The 20,550-nt window shown below is 44.3% G+C and overlaps 1 protein-coding gene across 2 annotated transcripts in view; it reads left to right on the forward strand.

Annotated features, from left to right (window-relative positions):
• Positions 1-20,550, forward strand: part of fndc3a (fibronectin type III domain containing 3A) — a 55,564-nt gene that overhangs the window by 19,496 nt on the left and 15,518 nt on the right. For both annotated transcript variants that reach the window (XM_078245771.1, XM_078245772.1), the window contains 11 exons: positions 10,299-10,375; positions 10,487-10,733; positions 10,991-11,290; positions 14,424-14,482; positions 15,955-16,121; positions 16,238-16,297; positions 16,388-16,526; positions 18,608-18,661; positions 18,771-18,895; positions 19,090-19,264; positions 19,864-19,950. In XM_078245771.1, the coding sequence (XP_078101897.1) occupies positions 10,299-10,375; positions 10,487-10,733; positions 10,991-11,290; positions 14,424-14,482; positions 15,955-16,121; positions 16,238-16,297; positions 16,388-16,526; positions 18,608-18,661; positions 18,771-18,895; positions 19,090-19,264; positions 19,864-19,950 (1,490 nt within the window). The remainder of the gene's footprint in view (positions 1-10,298; positions 10,376-10,486; positions 10,734-10,990; positions 11,291-14,423; positions 14,483-15,954; positions 16,122-16,237; positions 16,298-16,387; positions 16,527-18,607; positions 18,662-18,770; positions 18,896-19,089; positions 19,265-19,863; positions 19,951-20,550) is intronic.

Below are 20,550 nucleotides of genomic sequence, written 5' to 3' on the forward strand. Positions count from 1 at the left end.
TAACGTATTGAATTCTTATTTATTTGTACACTCAGCTCTTCCAGCATGCGACATACATGCGACAGAGGGGAAAAAAACTAACAAATGAGCTAAGTTTAAGCTTGTTTATCGTCATATTTGACAAATTTGCATCTATGAAAGGCTCTTCTAAACTAGAGAAGAGGTTTTTACTGTACATTTGAGTTTGGCTGATAATAAAATGTAATAAAATGTACACGAACAGGTCATATTTTTCCCGTCTGAAATGTGCTCGGCTGTAAGAGCTGAAAGAGTTCACATGAGATCTTAGAATCTCTGTGCCTGTTCGTGTAGATAATTATGACGAATAAAGAGGCCTTTTTAAATCCAATGTTGACGGCCAAAAAAATGACCATGTAATCATGAGATTGCTAAAGGTTCTTGCAGCGAAGAGCACATTTTATGTTGGTGCTTACATTTGTTCTTATCTAAATGCAAGATTATAATCCGTGTAAATATAATCTGATTAACAGAGCTACATTCTTTGCTTAACCTCTTTATTTCCAGCAGTCATTTTTCACCCGGATTCATTCAGCTTTTTCAGTGTGTGCAGTAAAGAGGGGAGGGGTTGGGCAGGATGCATTGACGTATTTTTGCAGGAATGACAACAGGATGACAGTCAGTGTCCCTCAGCTCCCAGGCTGCTCAATAACATAATAGCATCTTATGGTTCCAGCCAATGTAGAGAACAGTACAGCTTGAAAGAACATGTTATGTAAGTGCATCAATGCGTTTAATAAAATTAGATATTTTTCCGACACCGAGCTGATGAAGCTTGATCACATGGATTCACGTCACACTTGCCTAATATGCATAGTAACTGAGCAAAAAGGAGTTAAATAAAGCATGTATCCCAACATGATAAACAACAGGCAATGCATGTAGAAGAAGCCAACTGAGTTAAAACAGACACAGAAAATGCACAGTCATCTTTATTCTTCAGTTCAGTAACTGCGATGTTGTGTGCACACATAAATGAATCTCCTTAGATTTTTATCGATGTTTCCATTACAGCACTTCCTCTTGTACAGAATATGTCACCCCTGCATTTTATTTTTCCCCAGACTGTCATACTCTCGTGCCCCAAAACAAACTATTTTTTTCCCCCCTTATCGGCTTTGCTACCCGAATGTCATTTAGCTTGCTGCTCTTCTTGTTTAATTTGACAGATGATGGAATCAACTGTGCACTGATATACTATTATAACGTAAAACAAGCATATGGTATGATTACAGTGTGTTTGTAGAGGAGTTAGGGCAGAAAAAGGCGGTTTGAGTAAGATGTGTTACATTGTTATTTATGGCAGCCTTTTTCTTTTCCCTAATTGTTGGTGATTGCGCTGGCTTTGTGTCCGCAACAATGAAATCTGGCTCCGAAACGTCGCTGACATTGTGAACGGAAGACAGCTGGAGTAGTAGGAGGTATAGAGCTGTGGGGCCGTAAATTGTAAACAATTATGATAAAAATGTAGTTGTCCGGGAAAACATAGATCTGGAAATTATTTACTTTGTTTGCTATTCTCCACGGACGTCCCTCCACATATTGACATTCGTTTTTTCCCCATTAAATGTTCAATTTGATTTAATAAAGACAGATAAAGGATGGCAGCATAATAAAGGTTTGTTAGTGAAGAATGATTGCTACGGTTTGTGACCACAGCAGGCAGGCGCTCGACATTTTTGCGGAAATGTAATGACCCTAAAATAGACCGGTGCATAGTATCTCACTGTTGAAAGACGCCGGTATTGCTTGCCTGTAGCCTTTGGCTATGCCTTGTGGCGTACATGAATAATGAGACAATAGGCCTGTGAAATAGGCATCAGGCACCCAGGTTTAGATGACAAAGAAGCAAAATATAAAGTGATCCTGCCTAGGCAGAAAACCATCATACAGTTTCCTCACACAGTGGCTCTTCTCCTTACTCTGTCTGACTGAGCTCCCACACCAGCCCACCATTATGAGCTGAGTAAACCTTCCTAATAGGGAGTGAGCATACATAGTCCCCCATCAGAGGAGAAACAAAGGGAGAGAGGTGCCACATAGATCAGTGTGACTGCTACTAACCGGCCTGTCACAGGGTGCACTCTTCTCTCGGTGACGTGAATAGAGGGATGACTCACCGCTTGCGGTGCAAGGAGGGAGGAAGAAGAGTGAGTGAGTGAGTGTGTCTGTGTATGCATGCATGCATGCTCATGTGGTTTGTTGGTTTGGTTTATTGTGTGGTCCCAACAACCGATCATTGTTGATCACTTAAGGTTCTGTTTTCTTTCTGTCTTACCTTTTACCCTAGTATGTACAGCATGACACAGTTTCAAAGCCAGGATGATGTATTTTTCAGGATTCGCTCCATCCCACACCAATTTGTGTATTCAATTATGTATTTTTAGCAGCTGGATGTGTGTAATTGCTACGTGTTAGCACATGACAGCCTGCTCAATATGAACAGACGGTAAAATGTATGGGAGGCATTATCTCTGTTTTGCCTTTTACAACGGAGGATAATTAGAGTGGCCATTTAGTATCTTCCTGCTAGCTGTCGTCCTTGCCATAAGGGGAGTTCTGTATGTGAGTGGACCTGCCCTTATGACCCCTCCGCGCTCCATTGGCCGCCCTTTCTCAGCCTCTGCCACTGTGGATCTGAAGGCTGTATCACTGGCACAAAGAGATCACCTGATAAGCTTGGTGACTGATGAGGCAAGTCAGCATTAGGACCATTGGGTTGATAAGATCCACTTCTTTATCTGACATAGCCTGCCGGTGATTCACATCACTTTGGAGGATTCAGTCTCTGGTTGATGGCTGAAAGCACCGTCTAGTTCCACTTGTCTCATTGAGCCTGATAGAGATGTGCTGTCTCCCACAAAAGCGTGCATGCGTGCATGCTCGCTCGCTCGCTCAATATTTAGAACATCAATATAGCAGCAATCAAATATTTGCTATGCAAAGAAAATTTTAGAATAACGGCGTCCTGAACAGAGAATGAAGTCACAGTCCCTCTGTGTGTGTTAGAATCAGAGTTTCTCTCTCTGTTTGGTTTTGATAGCTGCTCCAGCTACGTATGCATGTTAGTGCATGTGGCCATGAAACAACGTAGGTATTGTATGTACTTGGGAACAGTCTGTGAGAGCCCAATCCTAGCCCGCTGATTTTTTCTCAGTATTTCGAGTATAGCCCCTTGAAGCCAAACACTGCACTAGGCCAGTATACCAAATCCTACAACTACCATATCACCATATTGGCGCCGGATTTCTGTACCCAGCCCTACTCGTCTCATCGCCCCAAAAAACACATGAACTTTGTGGTAAACAAACACAATGTGCGCATCTTGCCATCTTTCTCCTTTTACTGAAATTTGATCTCCTTCTTGTTGCCGATCCTGGCTTGGCAGTAAATTGTACACGGCCTGTCAAGTGGCTCCGTTAGGCTCGGTGGTGTTTTAAGCCCCCAACGTCTCCTTCCAGGCAGCACTGCGACCGTTGACTTCAAGGCACCTAACCCTAACCTTAACCCTAACCCTTACCATAACCATTTCCTAATCCTAGAGACGTTGGGGGCTTAAAACATCGATAAACCTCTGTTAGTCCGTTTATAATCAGACATACAGTATTATGTTACCATATGTTAATCACTTTGTCATATTGCTTATTACTTATGCAATACAAGGTGGATTTAGCGGCGGGATGCTGTCGGCACAGGTTGCTGATGTAGGCTACTTTTTATTTTTATTTGCTAGAACATGTCATAATGATCAAACCGGCTTAAGCTCGTAGACCGGACCGGACCGCAAAACCGGAAATCAACCCTTAATCTACTCTGCACGTTTGTATGTGCATCCGTACACCTGGCTCAGTTTGTGGCCATTTTGCCAGTGTCTTCTGCTTTCTCCACGTTCCGATACCGGTTGGTCAGTCAGCCCATCTGCCTACTTGACTCTTATCTCTGATGCCATAGCTATGAAACACCTCGTCTCATTCCTGATGGTGCTAGTCTATTTTCTATCTGAGAGACTTGAGGCTGTCATGTCCCTTGTGCCTGAGACTGAGCAGCCAGGATGTGTACTACTGAACATCTGACACTGTGCGGTGATGGGGTATCCATTCTGTCAATGCACTAGTATAGTCGGTCTTACTTTTTGGAAACTGCTCTAGTGCTACAATAGACATTTCCCATCATGTGTCTGTTCAAGACAAGTTTAGATTGTGTGGGATTGAGTGAAAACAGTCCAAGTGGAATCATTAAATGGAATAGCTACTGCAAGGGCTTGGTTATGACCGGAAAGAAGTAGTTTGTATGACGTGTTGTCCAGCCATGTTGGAAGGCGGAGGCGGTGGAGGTGGGATGAAATCCCAGCTATCGTAGAGAGGCGGGTGATGCGGTATTGTTTAAAATGGATTTAGCACACATTTTAAGACTGCTCCTGAAAGCCATTCATCATTCATTTACCAACTGAATAAAACCCAGGCCACGTTCTATATTCCACACAGCTGGCCAATCATGACATCAAGTGGGTGTGAATGTCGGGTTGTAGTTTTTTGGAAAGTTGCAGAAATAGTCGGACACAGCCCATCCCATCGCAATATAACGGAAAGGGGTTTCGGAGCTATTTGCCTATCCGACAAGCAGTTTTAATGGACTATACTGGCACCCACCTTTTTAGAAGTAAATTATGTGGACAGTGCCGTATTAGTATTGGAAACCTTTTTTTCCACAATTCTCAAGTAGCATTGTAACTGGAAACATCTAGATGATAGTGTTTTACAGTCAGTGGAATTGAAGGAGTCTTAATTCTTACAAAAGTCATTCAAAATACTTTTAAGATGCAAAACCACCCTCTACCTGAGACCTTCTGTACCAGGAAGTATTGTCACATTGTCTTTAGGATAAATAATAGGTTGTGCATGTGAAAATAGCTAGCTTCACTAGAAAACATATCTGTCTAGACCCCCTCTTTATTCAAAGCCTTCTGTTGAGTTTATATTGTGGCTAGTAAGTGGGCAGCAAGGACCCGTAACCATCATGAAACGATGGGCTTGCACTGGTGGCACAGGTATTGTGCTGTATAGAAATAGCATATACAATTACATGGTCGTGTCCATTAAGATTAAAACCAATGCGCACCCTCTCCCAAACAAAATGCATCGCAAATGGTTCTTACAATTGGACTACCAACATCAGACACATTCGCACATTATTTTATACTCGCCACCTCCCCCACCTACCTCCAAGTGCATGTACACAAACGCCTGTGTGTGGATGCACACAAAGAGGAGGTTCATTCACAGCTTCTGCAGTGTGTAGCTCTATGAATGACTGAGCTTGTGACTCATTCTCCCATTGCTGTGTTGATACGAAGGGGGGAGGGAGAAAAGGTAAAGAGGATGATAGGAGATGACGAGAGGTAGGGGGGGGTGTTTGTTTTTCTTCTGAATCTAGTCAACGGTGGGATATCCGGAGGAACAGGGCAATTTCCATGTCCACTCAGCTATTTTTGGATTTATTAAATTATAAACATCACTGTGTGTTTGTGAGCTTAGCTTTTCGTTACAGGAGGAGACAGTGGTTTTAGAGTGGAATCTTCACTTCCTGAATGGAGCCAAATCATTCATTATTTAAAACAATCTGGCCCCTGTGGTCATGGCCCTTTTCTCGTTCTGGGTTTGTCTGGCTGACAGTGCGATGTTCTGTAATAAGCACAAGCATGAAGGTTACTGATTCCCTCCCCTCCTGTAAACATCATTCATGCCGGTGTGGTTGTAATCAGGAATTCTGACAAAGTTAACCTTAAAAACCCGTGCTCTGGTTTGCACACAGAATGCCCTTTTCCTCACTTTCCACTTGCTCCCCTCCTCAGTATGCCTGGATTGGTGGGGGTTTGATGCTAAAGGGAAAGTTGTGGAGAAATCTCCATCCGTGGCTTCGTAATCTGCTAATAGAATGTTACACTTATTGCAAATTAATTCCCTCTTAATTGATGGAAGATCTTTCCCACCCGCAAGAAAAAATGTGCCATGCAAAAAAAGAACCATTCGCCACAGTGTCATCACTAAAGGCCCTTTAAGAATGAAGGTTAGGATTTTAACTTGCAATTAGGGCTTTTTTGTTTTAATTGACAGTTCCGTACTTAGCCACTGCTAGTGCCAGCTCTACTCAGGTCTCCATTTTACATTGCAGATTTAGTGGCTTGTCGTCATAGCGACGCCGCAGGAAACTGCCGTGACCCAACGCGACACACAGAACGTCGAAGGTGTGTCGGTTTTGATTCTCGGCATGTGGCTGTTTGCCAGAAGACACATTTTAGTTTCAAAAGAAGCTGGAGGCAGCAAAAGAAACACCGCTGGCTAAACTATTTAAAAATGGCGGGTTAGTTCAGGACACCCCCGTCTGTCGCTAGCAATGATGACGCAGCGATTAGTGACGGTTCTCTCCGACCTTTTGGTATCGCCTCAGCTCGCTTGGAACCTCGACGGAGGTGATACTAAAAAAAGTAAGTGTTCGCAGGTACCGGGGACTTTTTTTCATAATGGAAAACCAAAAAAGGCGAGTCGAGCAGGTACCATGTAATGGAAAAACGCCATTAGTCTCTTTCCCTTGCTTAGCTGTAATTAATTGCCATCCCTTGCCTTTGCGTTCTCTCCTCCTGTTTGTGGATGGACACAATTTGTTAGCTCTAATTAATAATCAAGCCCGCTCCATCTTTATGGGCTCACAGTTTATCATGTTGCCGCTGGGAGCTTATTGAGAGCTCCCATATGAAACCACTCTGTCTCTCTGCTCTGTCTTTCTACCTGTCTCACTCTTGTTCTCTCCGTCTGTGTGCCTAGCTTGATTTTTACTCCCCTTTCTTAACCCACCTCGCCTCTATTAAACTTGTCTTCTCTTCTTTTTTTATGGTTCGTATCTAATTGAGGGTTACTTTTCACATCAGATTAAACCTGACAGTTTGCTTGGATCGACCATTATTTCAGAGCCACGTCTGCCAAGTCTCCTCGGTTGCCTTAGAAGACCTGCGCAAAGTCCCACTTGAGTTTGATTGTTGAGATCTCGATCCGTTTTCAGACGAGAGGAAGCGGGTGGGTGCTCAGAGTGGCCTTACCACCCTTGCGCATCTGTGTATGTGTATGTATATGTGTGGACGTGTCTGGCCTTTGAAGTCTCTCCCTCGGCTCCTTTACCCAACCTGAACAATTATCCCCCATCTCTCCACGTTAACCTCCAACCCCCTCTCGACTCAGACACGCCGCACCAGTTGATTCTGTTGGCCTGCCTCAGGAGGTGTGGAGGTGGAGACGGCTTATGTGATGTTGACGGGAGATGATGGCGTTCCCAAAGTGTTGCCTAGCCCTCTGTTTACACTGCCAGAACGGGCAGCTTGTTTGTGGCTATTCTTGGCTCAGTGTCAGCCTGTCGTTTTGTGGAGGAGGACTGATGTTTTTCCCGTCACTGCTTCCTTCTGGAAGGCTGGCACTTCTCGGCCACGTCAGCACAACCAATGCTCCGGTCGACTCGGGGAGGGGAGGGGATGGGAGGGGGATGTGGCCTTTTCTATCTGATCTCTATCAGCACTCGTGCGTCAGTCTGATGTAAAAGAGTGGGTGTTTTTCCCCCCCCATTCTCCACCCTACAGCTCCTCTCTCTTTCTTTTCTCTCTCTCTCTGGTAGATGTGTGCGGCTCCCTCATCCTACCTCCCTCACCCTATGCTTTCCTCTTCTCCCTTCGCTCTCTATTCAGTACACAAAATCTTTCCTTCTTTCATATTAAACGCAAATGTGATTCATCCGATTTCTGTTAGGCAGCACTAACTGGAGGCGCCCTAATCAGTCATCGCGCAGGTGCACCGCAGCACTCGGCATGAGCACGACATCATTTATTAGTCTTAAAAGTGAGTAGAGTTAACAGTGCACACTTTGAACTCCCACTCAAGTGATATTGTAATCTGAAATCAATGAGGGCCGAGCCTGTGTGACTGCGTTCATTCAGGCTGAGCTCTCCCATGCTCCCTGAATTGAGATTTTGTCCTCGCTCACCTTGTGTTCTTAGGCAGTGAGTCACTTCCCTACGTATCAGTCCACTGGCTCAGTGTACTGAGACGGGCTTCAAAGCTCTTTACCATTTTGATACCAGTATAAGAGGCCTACCTAACGAGGACTAATGCAGTATCTATCTAATAAAGCGGGACGCGTGCGTGCGTGTGTGCAAGTGTGTGTTTGTGCGTGCGTCTTTGAAATATCTCCTGAACCGTTCATCCGATCTACTTCACATTTGGTTTCCTGGATACCCAATGAACTTTGGTTGGGTCGCTTTTTTGAAAAAAAGTTGCCAAGGGGGTCTGAAAAGTCGCTAAATCTAGCGACAAAGTCGCTAAGTTGGCAAAACTGGAGCCTCTGCAGCTTCGCTCAGCTCGTTGTAAAGAGGGGTGGGTGGGTGGGTGGGTGGGGGGGTGTGTGTGTGTGTGTGTGTGTGTGTGTGTGTGTGTGTTTGAGTGTAGTGCATCACTACTTTAACTACAAAACCAACTAGCTATATTGCCTTGCAAACATAGCCTGTGTCTATAGTGAGCTGTTGTTGTACACCTAGCTAAAAACGCAGCAGCCCTGCAATAAACTCTACGATCATTTGGAGGTTGTAGTTTATGGTGCTTTAACGGTACTCGGTAGTACTGAGAGGTGTTTCTAATAGTTAGTCCACGCTCGGTGTAAATATTAGAAATACCTCTCAGTATAACACAATACAATCCAACAGCAGCACCACAAACACCAACCTTCAAAAAGACCATTAAGTTGATTCAACACCTTTTTAAAGCCGTTTCAACAATAACTGAACTCTATAACCTTCATAAAGTTAGGGTGTATTGAATGGCTGTTATATTAGACTGTAAGCTTTAACTAGGTTTACCTGACAAACTGGAAACTGTCCATATATCAACACTAGCTTATTGTTCCTCTCCCCTGAGAGGTGGAGCCTGGACTCCTGCACCTGGGGAGGTGGTGCTCGATGCTAGATATAGGAGGTTTGCATGTGTCATTACACAAAGCCAGCCTCTGTAGTCATGTGCACATTTATGGCTCCTCATTTAGAAGTGCCTTCTCTCCTGCTTACGCCCGCTTTGGCAAAAGGATAGGGAAATGCTTCCTCAAGCAGGCTGCTGGGAGGTCGGTGTGTGTCGTGGACCTTTTTTGCTCTCCGGCATGACATCTGGCATTGGGGGGCCCCGGTGTTTATGTCTTAGGTTGGTAAGAAGAGAAATGTGCGAATGTTAGCACAAAATTAGCACAGAGCCCCCCCCCCTCTCGCTCTCTCGCTCGCTCTCTCTCTCCCTCTCTCTCTCTCCCTCTCTCTCTCTCCCTCTCTCTCTCTCCCTCTCCCAGGCCTTGTGCTGAGCCATCACTTCTCTGAGCTGAGCTAAGCCGCTGCACCGGCCCCGACAACAGAGCCACGCAGGAAACTTAGTTGTTTCTCAGCACTTTTATAAAGTGGTCTTTTTTTGCGTTTGCCAATTTATAATAATAATAAAAAAAATGCATTTCTCTGCTTTTTCTTACTCGGTTTAAAAACAAAATCTAAGTCGAAAATGAAGAGCTGGTTTAGAAGAGTGAATCAACTGTAGGGATTGTCCCTCGACAGAGAACGCTTGAGGTTGGCTCTTGTGAAAGTCTGCCAAGTGTCACATGTCATAGGTGGCATGATGGGAGGAGTCATTATGTCCATGGTTACAGAAATAAAAGTCAACTTATTATCTGCCTGGATGGTTTAAGGCAGCACTTTCAAGGCTTGGGTGTACAATACAACAATACAAAAGACGAGCAACTGTACTGAAATCAGTCTTTTTGATTACAAAGTCAAAGGTGCTGTCAGAAGGCTGTGTATAAAAACATGAAGGAAAAAGTCAACCTCCAAGTTTAAAATCCTGTTGCAAATTCACGATTTTAGGCAAGTTTGGGTTCAATTCTTCAACTATTGTCTTGTTTTGATGTGTTCGGAATTGACTACAGTTCTGGTTTGTAGCTGATGGCCTTAACATACAAAGCTGCAGTAACCGTTATTACTCAGGCAACTGCTATGTTGAGCCTCATCAAGGTTATCATTAAACTAAACTTTAAACTAAAAAAAACCCAACTTGTTAGCTGTTGGGCCCATGCTAGAGCTTGAGTGAATCGGGTCAGTCTAGGGCTGAAATTTCAACCACGTGCTCTAATCTAATACTTTCATCCCATTTGCCACAGATGAAACCGCTGTTTGCCCTGAGGGAAAGTGTTTGATCTCGCTTTTTCCTTTTTCACAGGTCCTGCTCAGGTTCCCATGATGTCTCCAAATGGTTCAGTGCCTCCAATCTATGTGCCTCCTGGATACGTTTCACAGGTATTCATTCTATACTGCTACCGGTGCAATGTTTCTAAATGTAGCATCTGGCCGAGCAACTCGGAGCAGCATTGATATCTGCTTCCTGTGCTCTTGTGTGTTTCCTCTCAGATCATAGAAGAGAACGGAGTGCGGCGGGTTCTGGTTTTACCTCAGCAACCAGAGTTCCACCCAGGGGGCCACTCCCCTCTCCACCACCCTCCACCTCCGCCCCATGCCCACCTGCCTGCCTTCATCCCACACCCTGCCATGATGCCCCCGCCACCCCACCTGTACACGGGCATGGCAGGGGGTGTGGGCGACATGAGCTCTCAGTACATCTCCCAGTACCATCCGGCTCATATCTACTCAGAGCAGGGTGAGTTATATTAAGATGTTATTTATTTGTCCCCAGCACTTCATTTGCACAGTTGAGTTATTCAATCAAGGTCTGAGTCAAACTGTTTAGTCTTTCAGTTACTCAATCTTAGCGGGCTTACCTCAGTACCACCCTGTTTATTTGTATGCCCTTTTCTTAGTAACCTGTGACTTTGCAATTTTTTGACCTGCTTCTCTGGCTGCCAGAAAGGTCTTTTTGCTATAAACTCATAAGTGTTGCCTTTTTGTTCCTTTTAGTCTCTGCAGATTCTCACTCCCAACACGGACGCCCACCGTTTGTTCACAGAGACGACAGAACTAGCAAAACGTACGAGCGTCTGCAGAAGAAACTGAAGGACCGCCAGGGAGGCGGAGGAGGCGGGCAGGTGAAGGACAGCCCTCCGCCTTCGCCACAGAAGACTTGCAGCAGCCCCCCGACAGTGGACATCCACAACGGCGTCGGAGGCAATGCGCTGGAGGCGGAGCAGGGGCAGCTCAGCCATGCAGCGGCGGGCCCTGACAGGCAGACAGGCAGGGGGAGAAATGGAGAGTCAGGAGGTAAGCAGGTTAGAAGGTAGCGGTTTGTCGAGGGTTCACAATCGGGTCGACACACAGCATTCACAGCCTTTTCCCGGATGTTAGGACTGTGTTGTGTTCAGGAGCTGAGAATAGTGCCTCATTAGCTGCTGCAGCTGGTGGCAGTGAGGGATCAGCAACACGGCCACCGTTATTCTTGATCACATGAACTCTGACTGCTCATTAATCATGGAGTTTAACACTGCTACTTGGCAACACCAGTGCATAATTAAGGAATTACTGTCAATTTTGAAAGTGTATAGAAAAATAAGTACACAGATTTACCTAATTAGCAAACCAAATTTGTGAACTTGAAAATGACTGACTGTGGCAGCAACCCTCTCATGATTGAATTGTGTATTTTAGCTGCAATGCATTAGATTCAGGTCTCCTAAGACCACCGTCAGTAACACAATTCCTACTATTGCTTTTTCCACAAGAAAAACCTCAGATTCCAAATGTTGATGATGTTGAAGACATGTCACAGATTTGTTGAAGTTTAAAGCAGGGATCTTCAACAGGGGGTCCGGGACCCCTAGGGGGTCCTCCGAGTCAATGCAGGGGCGCCTCCAAATAATTGTTCATTTTTTTAAAGTTTTTTTTTTCGAAAATTACAAAGTCTTAACATGAATCCAACATATTATTAGCAAATATAAATCCCCACTGCTTACTGGCCTATAGGTAAGGGAGTCACTAAGGCCATCCACAGATACAGTTAATAAGGATTCACTCTTCCACGTTTTTGTGTTACATTAAAACAAAATAACATTAAAACATGATTTATAAAATAATGCCTACAATTATTAGGCTATTTTACTTTAATAGCTTAGTATTCTATGCAAAAAAGATATGTATAAAGGCTTTAGGCCACCCTACACATTATTGTAGGCCCAGTTTAATATGCAACTTAAATTTAGACAATATATGTGGTAGGGGGTCCCTGCTCTGTCTCTCTTTCAGTTAAGGGGTCCTTGGCTTAAAAAACGTTGAAGACCCCTGGTTTAAAGAAAACACAACATTTCCCATTTGTTAGGTGATTGTTATTTTTTATTATTGTAGATGCACTAAAATATTCTCAGTGTTGGTTCAGCATGCAAAAGGTAGTTATTCCACCAGATAACATGTTGGATAGATGGTGCAAAGGTATATTCATTGCTACACTGTCCAAGAAAGCACACAGACATGATGTTCATAAATCTTACAATTATAGATGCCCCGATCACGTTTTTTTTGCCCCCGATACCGACTGACCACCGTCAGTGAGCCATATCGACCAATAAACTGCAGATACCATCGTTTTTGTTGTTGTTTTGTGTTGTTATAGCAGCTGGTATAGCTGTATTACAGTATAGGTCAGTTTGACTGCTTTGTAGTGTATTGGGGTTTCCACTAAGTCATCCAGTCTATAGAGACTGTGAAGTTGACTTTAGGCTGTATTGAATTTTGGTACGGGGTCGCCATCTTGTGTTAAACTACCAGTGTTTCCCCTACCATTGTTTTGGGGGGGGGCAAAACAACCCCCCCACCCCTGAAAGAATGACAAAATTACATAATTATGCTATATATTCCACACACACAAACAAAAAAAACGGATGCGCTAGATAAAGCTGTTTTCACACAAACGGGCAATTCGCTTGTCGTAACTCGCCTTAAAAGTTCAGTTTATTTTAAGACGCTGACACACCAACCCGATTATCGGCCGTCGGACAGTCTGGCGAGGTCGGTGACTCGAGTCTGTCGGCTTTAATTTTGGCCGATTTGACTTGTTGAATCGGCCAGTGGGCAGTCGGACTCAATGACCAATCTGATTGGTGGAGTGCTAGCCCTTGACTAGCGAATCAGTGCACTTATGTTAAAACACTTAACCGGAAATGACGAGCAGGATGAGCGTGACGAACGCCTCTCAAAATCTGACGAAAATCTTTCAAACTGACCTTTATCGATAAAAAAAAAAAGACAGATTCAGCAACTGCGTGGCCTATTTCTCGCTTAAAATGTTTTCAGAAACGCGTTTCAGTGAACTATTTTTGTAAAATACGAGATCGTATTCCCAACGAAGCCGCCATTATGGTCGGCTTTGAAATTCAGTAGAAGCCAGACCCACGTGACGCGTTCGTCATTTCCGGTTTTCATTTTTTGGGCGACAATACAGATTAGCGCCGCCTGCTGTTATGGAGACGTATTACGTCTCGCGCACGCGCAGAACGTACGCTGAAGTCGGCGTCGCTTCGGTGTGTTCCGAGGAAATTCTTTGACCTCGGGGAGCCGACTGATCAGTCCGACTGCCTTTTTTGCCGTCGGTCGGCCGTTGGGTTGGTGTGTCAGAGCCTTAAAGTTAACAGGCCGGCTACATTGCATGCGTAACGGAGCGGACCATCCAACACTACGCTTCCACTATAATCAATGAAACTGGCGACACCGGACACGAGTTAATGACTTTGAATGAGCGTATTGGCAGTTTCATTTTGAGAGTTTCCGTTTTTATTTCTTGTTTCCTTCACCTCCGTCCTCTGATAACAGGTGACAGTAGATTGACGTTTTCACAGCGCTGTGCCGGCTCCAAAAAACTGAACAAACAACAACAATCCCAAAACAAAAGCTCTCCGTCTCACCTGTGACTCACACAATCCTACGCCATGTGTGCTCAGCTGGTGTAGCCAGTTAAAACATACATTTCGCTAATGGTCCGCATACGTCACACGTTTCCTCGTCCCTGTTGGCACATCTGGCTGATGCAACTGACCAGGTCTTCCAGCTCTGCCGTTTTATTTGCGCTCGCCATAGTGTGACTGGCTAGTGCTGCAATCAGCTTGTTGAAGCTAACTCCAGTGCAGCAATCTACAAACAAAATGCAAAATCGGCAACTAGAAAGCATTCTTGCCGATCTTCGAATGCGTACTTTACTTAATACTGGCCGATTTATCGCGGCATCTCTAATTACTGTATCAAGACAGATATTACAGTGCCCACAAAATCCGGCAGAAACATTTGCAGGCAGAGAATAGGTCAGGATTGCATGTTTAGACTGACTATTATTATTTATGTCATTCCTGAATTATGTTTGTGTTTATTTCCTAATGACGATGGTGTGTTGTATCTGTATGTCTCTCCTCAGAGCTGGATAAGGAAGCTCAGGCCCTGCTTGCACTATTGAGTACCATCAATACACCAGTGGTTAGTATTCACTTCTGCTATTTTATTTTATTGTTTTTCTCCATACAATTTGCATGATTTTATGTGACTCCATTAGCGCGTGTGTTCATGAAAACCCGTAATGATGCAAATGCGGTGCGTCATTAAACATTCTATTAACATCCCTGATGAATTCTTGCATACATCTTGCTAATGGAGTCAGACCTGCTGACTAGCATCCATGTGTGGATTTCTATTCCCAAATGTACCACCAAACAACTCTGCTAGCAGTTACTAAAAGGTTTAAGCTGTACTGATTTTTAGCTAAAATATACCAAGTTCTCCCATCTTCATGGTACTATGCTTGGTGGCTTGTAGACGACAATTTAGATCACATATTAGACTTGGGCAAATAATCGGATAGAAATGTACATGTATGCAAAAGTCCTGTTTGTTTTATTCTTTGAAATAACCTGTGAAAACCCCTGATTTAGTAGTGCTGGTCTCACAGCAGCAATGTGGATAAATAAAGAGGAGAATAGCAATTTCAACCGCAGCTGGATGGGAGTCAGCAGAACCCGAAATAGAATTTACTTGACCTTTATATAAGATGGGCTTTGTCATACACCGTCGCTCAGGTCTAAACTCCTCGTAAAAGTAGCAAAACAAGTCCATTGGAAAGATGAAGAATAAGGTTATAGCAGGATGTCTAAAACAGGGAAGGTTCGGCTTCAATGGAAAATGGATTCTTTCCGTCTTTGCTGCCAGACTGTTTGGTTGAAGGACTGAGAATCGAACTGTGAGAAGTGAAGGAGTAAGGGGGGCCCCCAGGGCAGAGGGGGTGAGGAGGAGGAGGAGGCACAGACTTGACAGACCTGATTGACTTCTTCCACGTACGAATCCCCCCTGCAGTAAAGCTAAGGCTATTTTTAAGCCTCCTCAAAAAAAGAATGAAAAATCTTAAGGTTGCACAACACTATCAGCACCTATGTTGGTGATAGACTGGCCAAATCAACCAATCAGATCAACGATATATCAAACTCTTGCCGAAACCAGTCGGTAGAAGAGCAAAAACATCTTTTCCTCCGAGAAAAGCCTCCAGTACCATTTTTTTGCTCTTCTTCCAATGAAGGAATACTTTCTAATTCGGATAAAACTTGCGCGATAGCTACGCTCATCTCATCGGTGGAAGCCGCCATGTTGTTTAGACTGAACAGTCGCTTCCCGTTGTGTCACACCTAAACGCTAAACGACCGACCAGCGCTGATTGGTCGGTCGTTTGGCGAACGGCTCCACATTTTCTCTGTCTCAAGATGCCAGACTGATCTGCGAGTGGAAACCTGGAGCTCGTGAGATCAGGACGGTCTCACGAGGCTAACATCCCTGCCAAGTTCTGAAAACCTTTTCCCAAAGTGGCAATCAGCTTGGATATGTTGATCCCTGTCTCTTTTCCTCTACAAAGCATTGTGATTTTTTTTTTTTGATTGTGACCCCATGGCATTTTCATATGACAGGTGTCAGACATCCAGGCCAGAGGAGCAGTAGCGAGCTGGGGTGCGCCCACCAAGCCCGAGAGTGAGAACGGCAGCGTGGAGGACGACTGCACCCCCCCGGAGCCCCTCAGCTATGAGGTCTCCATGTCATTTAGCGGCAAAGACGGGAAGTACAAGAGCATGTACTGGTGAGCACTGGCTGCGAGACACTACAAGGATCAACCCCAACCAGATTTTTTTTTACAAGGACATTAATTTAAAAAAATGACACTAAAGAACATTTGTGTTTTATTTGTCGATGCAGCGGGGAAGAACTAAGTGCTACTTTAGAAGACCTTAGACCAGCAACAGACTATCATGTCAGGTTGGTATAACCCTCTGCCTGCTTTTGTTTGATCTACATTGTTAATGCACGGACCGACATGTTGTAACCACTTTGGTCTTCGTTCCTCAGGGTCCAGGCCATGTGTAACTGTTTACAGGGAAGCCCGTCGGAGGCTGTGAGCTTCACCACTCTAAGCTGTGAGCCGGATCCTCCCAATGCTCCCAGGAAGGCCAGTGGGACCAAGAACACGCTTGTACTCCAGTGGAAGGTAAAAAAAAAAAAAAAAAAAGAAGTTGCTGGATGAGTGGTGGCGTTTCAATTCATTTCATTTATTTGTTCATTTAACAAGGACAGTGCTCATTAATCAACAGCAAAGTAACTGCAAATGAGCCAGAGTTAGCTCAGCAGGCTAATGTTCATATGTTAACCCTGGCCAGTTTGAAAATCAGTCCTTCCAGAAAAATGCAGAGTTTTTTTGCGAAAGTGCGGCGTATTTGAAAAAAAATGCAGCCCCCGCATAAATATGCAGACTTTGGCTGATTATGCATTGAATTATGCGATCGCATAATCGCGTTCTTCTGGAGGGACTGGAAAATGGCAACCTAAAAAAAAAAAATACAATAAAATGACTTGATACAGTCAGCACATAAAAGCAACATGCACAGACCAACACTCAAACAGGCACAATGCACAACAACAAGTAACAAACACAACACATCAGACAGCAAGCCAGAAACAACAAGACAGATCAGGCAGTCAGCAGTCTAATGTGCACATATCTGATTATCAATTAAGCCATTTCTTCTGCTGACCAGTTAAAGAACAATACGCATTTACTTCTCTTATCTGCATTGGCAACATATCTATCGTCTTTAGATGATGTCACAGAGTTGGGATTTTAAATAGGGATGCACCGAATCCAGGATTCGGCTTGGGATTCGGCCGAATATTGGGCTTTTTGACGGGGTTAGGTTTCTGCCGAACCGTAGAATTTTTTTCCACCGAACCAAACCCTACGCTTGCACTGCGCACGCTACGCTGGTCGATGTAATGACGGCGCCGTTGATTACGGGAAGGTGTTTACGTAGGTGGAGCGTTCAATGCAGTAGGCTGTGAGAAAGTGGAAATGGAACTCGTGAGCAGAAAAAGTGTTGTTTGGCAGTACTTTCAGTCAAAAGAAGGCCATTCAAGTCCAGCTACATGTTCAATCTGCAATGCCAATTTCTCTCGTGGTGGCAAGGACCCTAAACGATGCACAACATCACCGCTGTTACAACATTTGTGTATGAAAAATCCGAAAGAATACGAGTTGCGCATGAAGGAATCTACAGACAGCAGCCAAAATGCAGCAACTTCAGGTACGGCAAAGGAAGGACAGTCACAGCTGAAAACTGGTGTTAACCAGACGACCATTACCAGCTTTGCTAGCCATACACCGAATGAAAAATACACTGCTGGGACGTTGTTTACTTCATTAATGTGTTAATTGACTGAGGATGGGAGTAGGATTTGGTTTCGGATTCTGCAGAATCTTAACCAGTGGATTTGGTATTCGGCTGAACCCAAAAAATCTGGATTTGGTGCATCCCTAATTTTAAACCACACTTTTAGGACAACCGGCAACCACATCTATGTGACAGAAAGCAAGAAAACAGATAAACCAAACATTTAGACTATGGTCTATTTTGTGTACAGTAATAATACAAATAAAATGTGTTTAATTTCCACACACATACTTGCTCTTACGTAGCCGTATGGTACATGGTGGTTAATTATAAAACAATCGGCCAGTTAAAATTCCCAAACTGGCTGGGGGAACAGAGAGAAAAATGGTGATTCAGAAGCAATCTCCCCTTCCTCGACAGCCATTGCTGAGATCAGTTTGGTACTTTCTGTGGCTTCATTAAAGTTGCTCAATTGCTAGCAGTAAACGGTAGTGGTTACACAGATCACCTCCCACGTGCGAGTGTAAATGTGTGAGAGTTTAGCGAGGCACTTTCAAGAACAACCATGCATGCTCAGCTAACTTCACTGAATTAATTAAACCATAGAAGAGTGTGCTCACCTGGATGCACTTAAGTTGTTATTAGTAGGGCTGAAGATTGCTTCATTGTAATTAGTGGCAGTAATAGGAAATGTTTGGCACAGGATTCTGAATGAAGGGCCGTCGGGCATAGGCCATCTAAAAATGTTAATTTTGGTGTTGAAATGCTATTGTTTTCACTCCGTTTACGTGCATGCAAAGTCAAATAAATGACTGAGCATTGGTGTATAGATTAGTGGTATATGTATTTTTATATATTTCTCTGATGGAGATATGATTACAAACTATGCGTGGTTCGTCCACAGCCTCCATGTGACAACGGTTCCAAAATCCAAAACTACATTCTTCAATGGGATGAGGTGAGTTTTTGAAGGAAATGTTGAACACTGCACCGCACTCTCATGTTTCACGTGTCACTGAAGATTTTTCAAGTCACTTGTTCTTAAACTAAGATGTTGTTCTCTGAAGGGGAAGGGCACTGGGATTTTTGAACAGTGCTACTACGGACCTCAGAAGCAGTACAGAGTGACCAAGCTTTCACCAGCTTCAAGATACTCCTTCCGCCTCGCAGCTAAAAATGACATGGGTGTAAGGTAGGCACGCAAGATTATATGTTGTCCATTTTTTATGTCACTGTTTCTTCCATTCACTGTCCCCATCTGTGTGTGCATGTGTGTCTCTCACTCTGTCTCTCCTGTCTCTTTCTCCCATTCTCTCCCGTGCTCTGTCTCTCTCTCTCTCTCTCTCTCTCTCTCTCTCTCTCTCTCTCTCTCTCTGCCCTCCCCAGCGAGTTCAGTGAAGTGGTGGACCTGTTCACCTCATGCAGTGTGCCATTGCCACCCTTCCCTCCAGAGCTGGAGATGGCGGGGGTGACCTGGCTGTGTATGAAGTGGCAGAGGCCCACTAGCTCTCCAAAGGAAGACGACATCTACTATGTTTTGGAGATGGAGGAGGAAGGCTCGGTATGTCTCTCAGTCTCTTTTTAAATAGAACTGGTCACCTGAGACTCAAAATGCACAAATGACACAGCAATGTCTGCAACTAAAGGTTTTCTGTAAAATATTATACATACAGTGTTGTATGCCTTCGTGGTTAGGTGCTGCAGTCGCAGGGCCATTCGTTTTTAGTGGGCAGTATTTCCAAGGGAATCTCTTTGACTTATGTTCATCTTCAGACAGCACAAAATATGTCTTACAGTTTTCACAATTATAATCAGTTAATAACAGACATATATTTTCGTGGTTGATTTGCATCCTCATGGATCTACTTGGTGTATTATTGATTCTTTTGAAGAAAAAAAAAAAAAAGGGGAATTCACGCAACACTTCAAACCGTTTGCTTTAAAAGTCACGTGACATTTATAGCTACTGTCACCTCTGTCTGCTCCACCTCAAGCAGCTACCTGCAGACATAGTGTCTGCCAGGAAAAAAAACAAAGAAGTTCCCCTATCCCCTGCAGATGTTTGTCTCCTGCAGACCACTTTATTTTCTGTGCTTGTATTGTGAGTCTTTGCTCACCTGGTTGTTTTCTTTCTCCCTCTGTCATTTGTCTTTGTCCCAGGGATATGGCTTCCAGCCAAGCTACGATGGCGAAGAGCTCTCCTGCACCGTCAGAAATCTCCACAGGAGTACCAAGTACAAGTTTAGGGTAAGGGAGTCCTGCAATGTTTGCAGTCAAAGCTGGTGATGCACAGGTTTTGTTTAGGCTGCATTGGAGTGTGGATGTGTGGAGGGGACAGGCATCAGGCAGGGCGGGGGGGGATGCTGAGGCCCACATTGGCCCTATGACTCATCCATTTGCAGGATTCTGCCAGCAGGGCAGTGGGCAACTGACAGCATAAACAGGAGGACTCCACTGTATCACATGCAGCACCCCAGTGAGAAGCTGGTCAGGCAAAGCGTTTGAGCAATGGTGGCTTTTTGGCCGGCAGTGATGTGTCCGAGTTTATGGACTGACAAGTGTCTTTCTCACCAGACAAGACTCACTCACAGACTCACCACTGTATTTCTCTCTTTGTCTCTCAACCTCTACCTCATTTCCCCATCTCTCATTCTGACATTCTCTTCTAAATCCTTGCACTCCTGGCGGTTTGACAATTTACTAAATGGCCGTGATGAATCCTAGGTGACCATTCGTCACCTGTTACAGACAGAGACCATTGCAAGAAGGACACATGGTGCTCCTGATAATAAATTGGATAGGTGGAATCCAGTGAGAAAAGTTGGCATTGATTAAGAGATAAATAAT

This window comes from Sander vitreus, chromosome 3 (genome assembly GCF_031162955.1).
Source record: "Sander vitreus isolate 19-12246 chromosome 3, sanVit1, whole genome shotgun sequence".
Classification (NCBI taxonomy): Eukaryota; Metazoa; Chordata; class Actinopteri; order Perciformes; family Percidae; genus Sander; species Sander vitreus.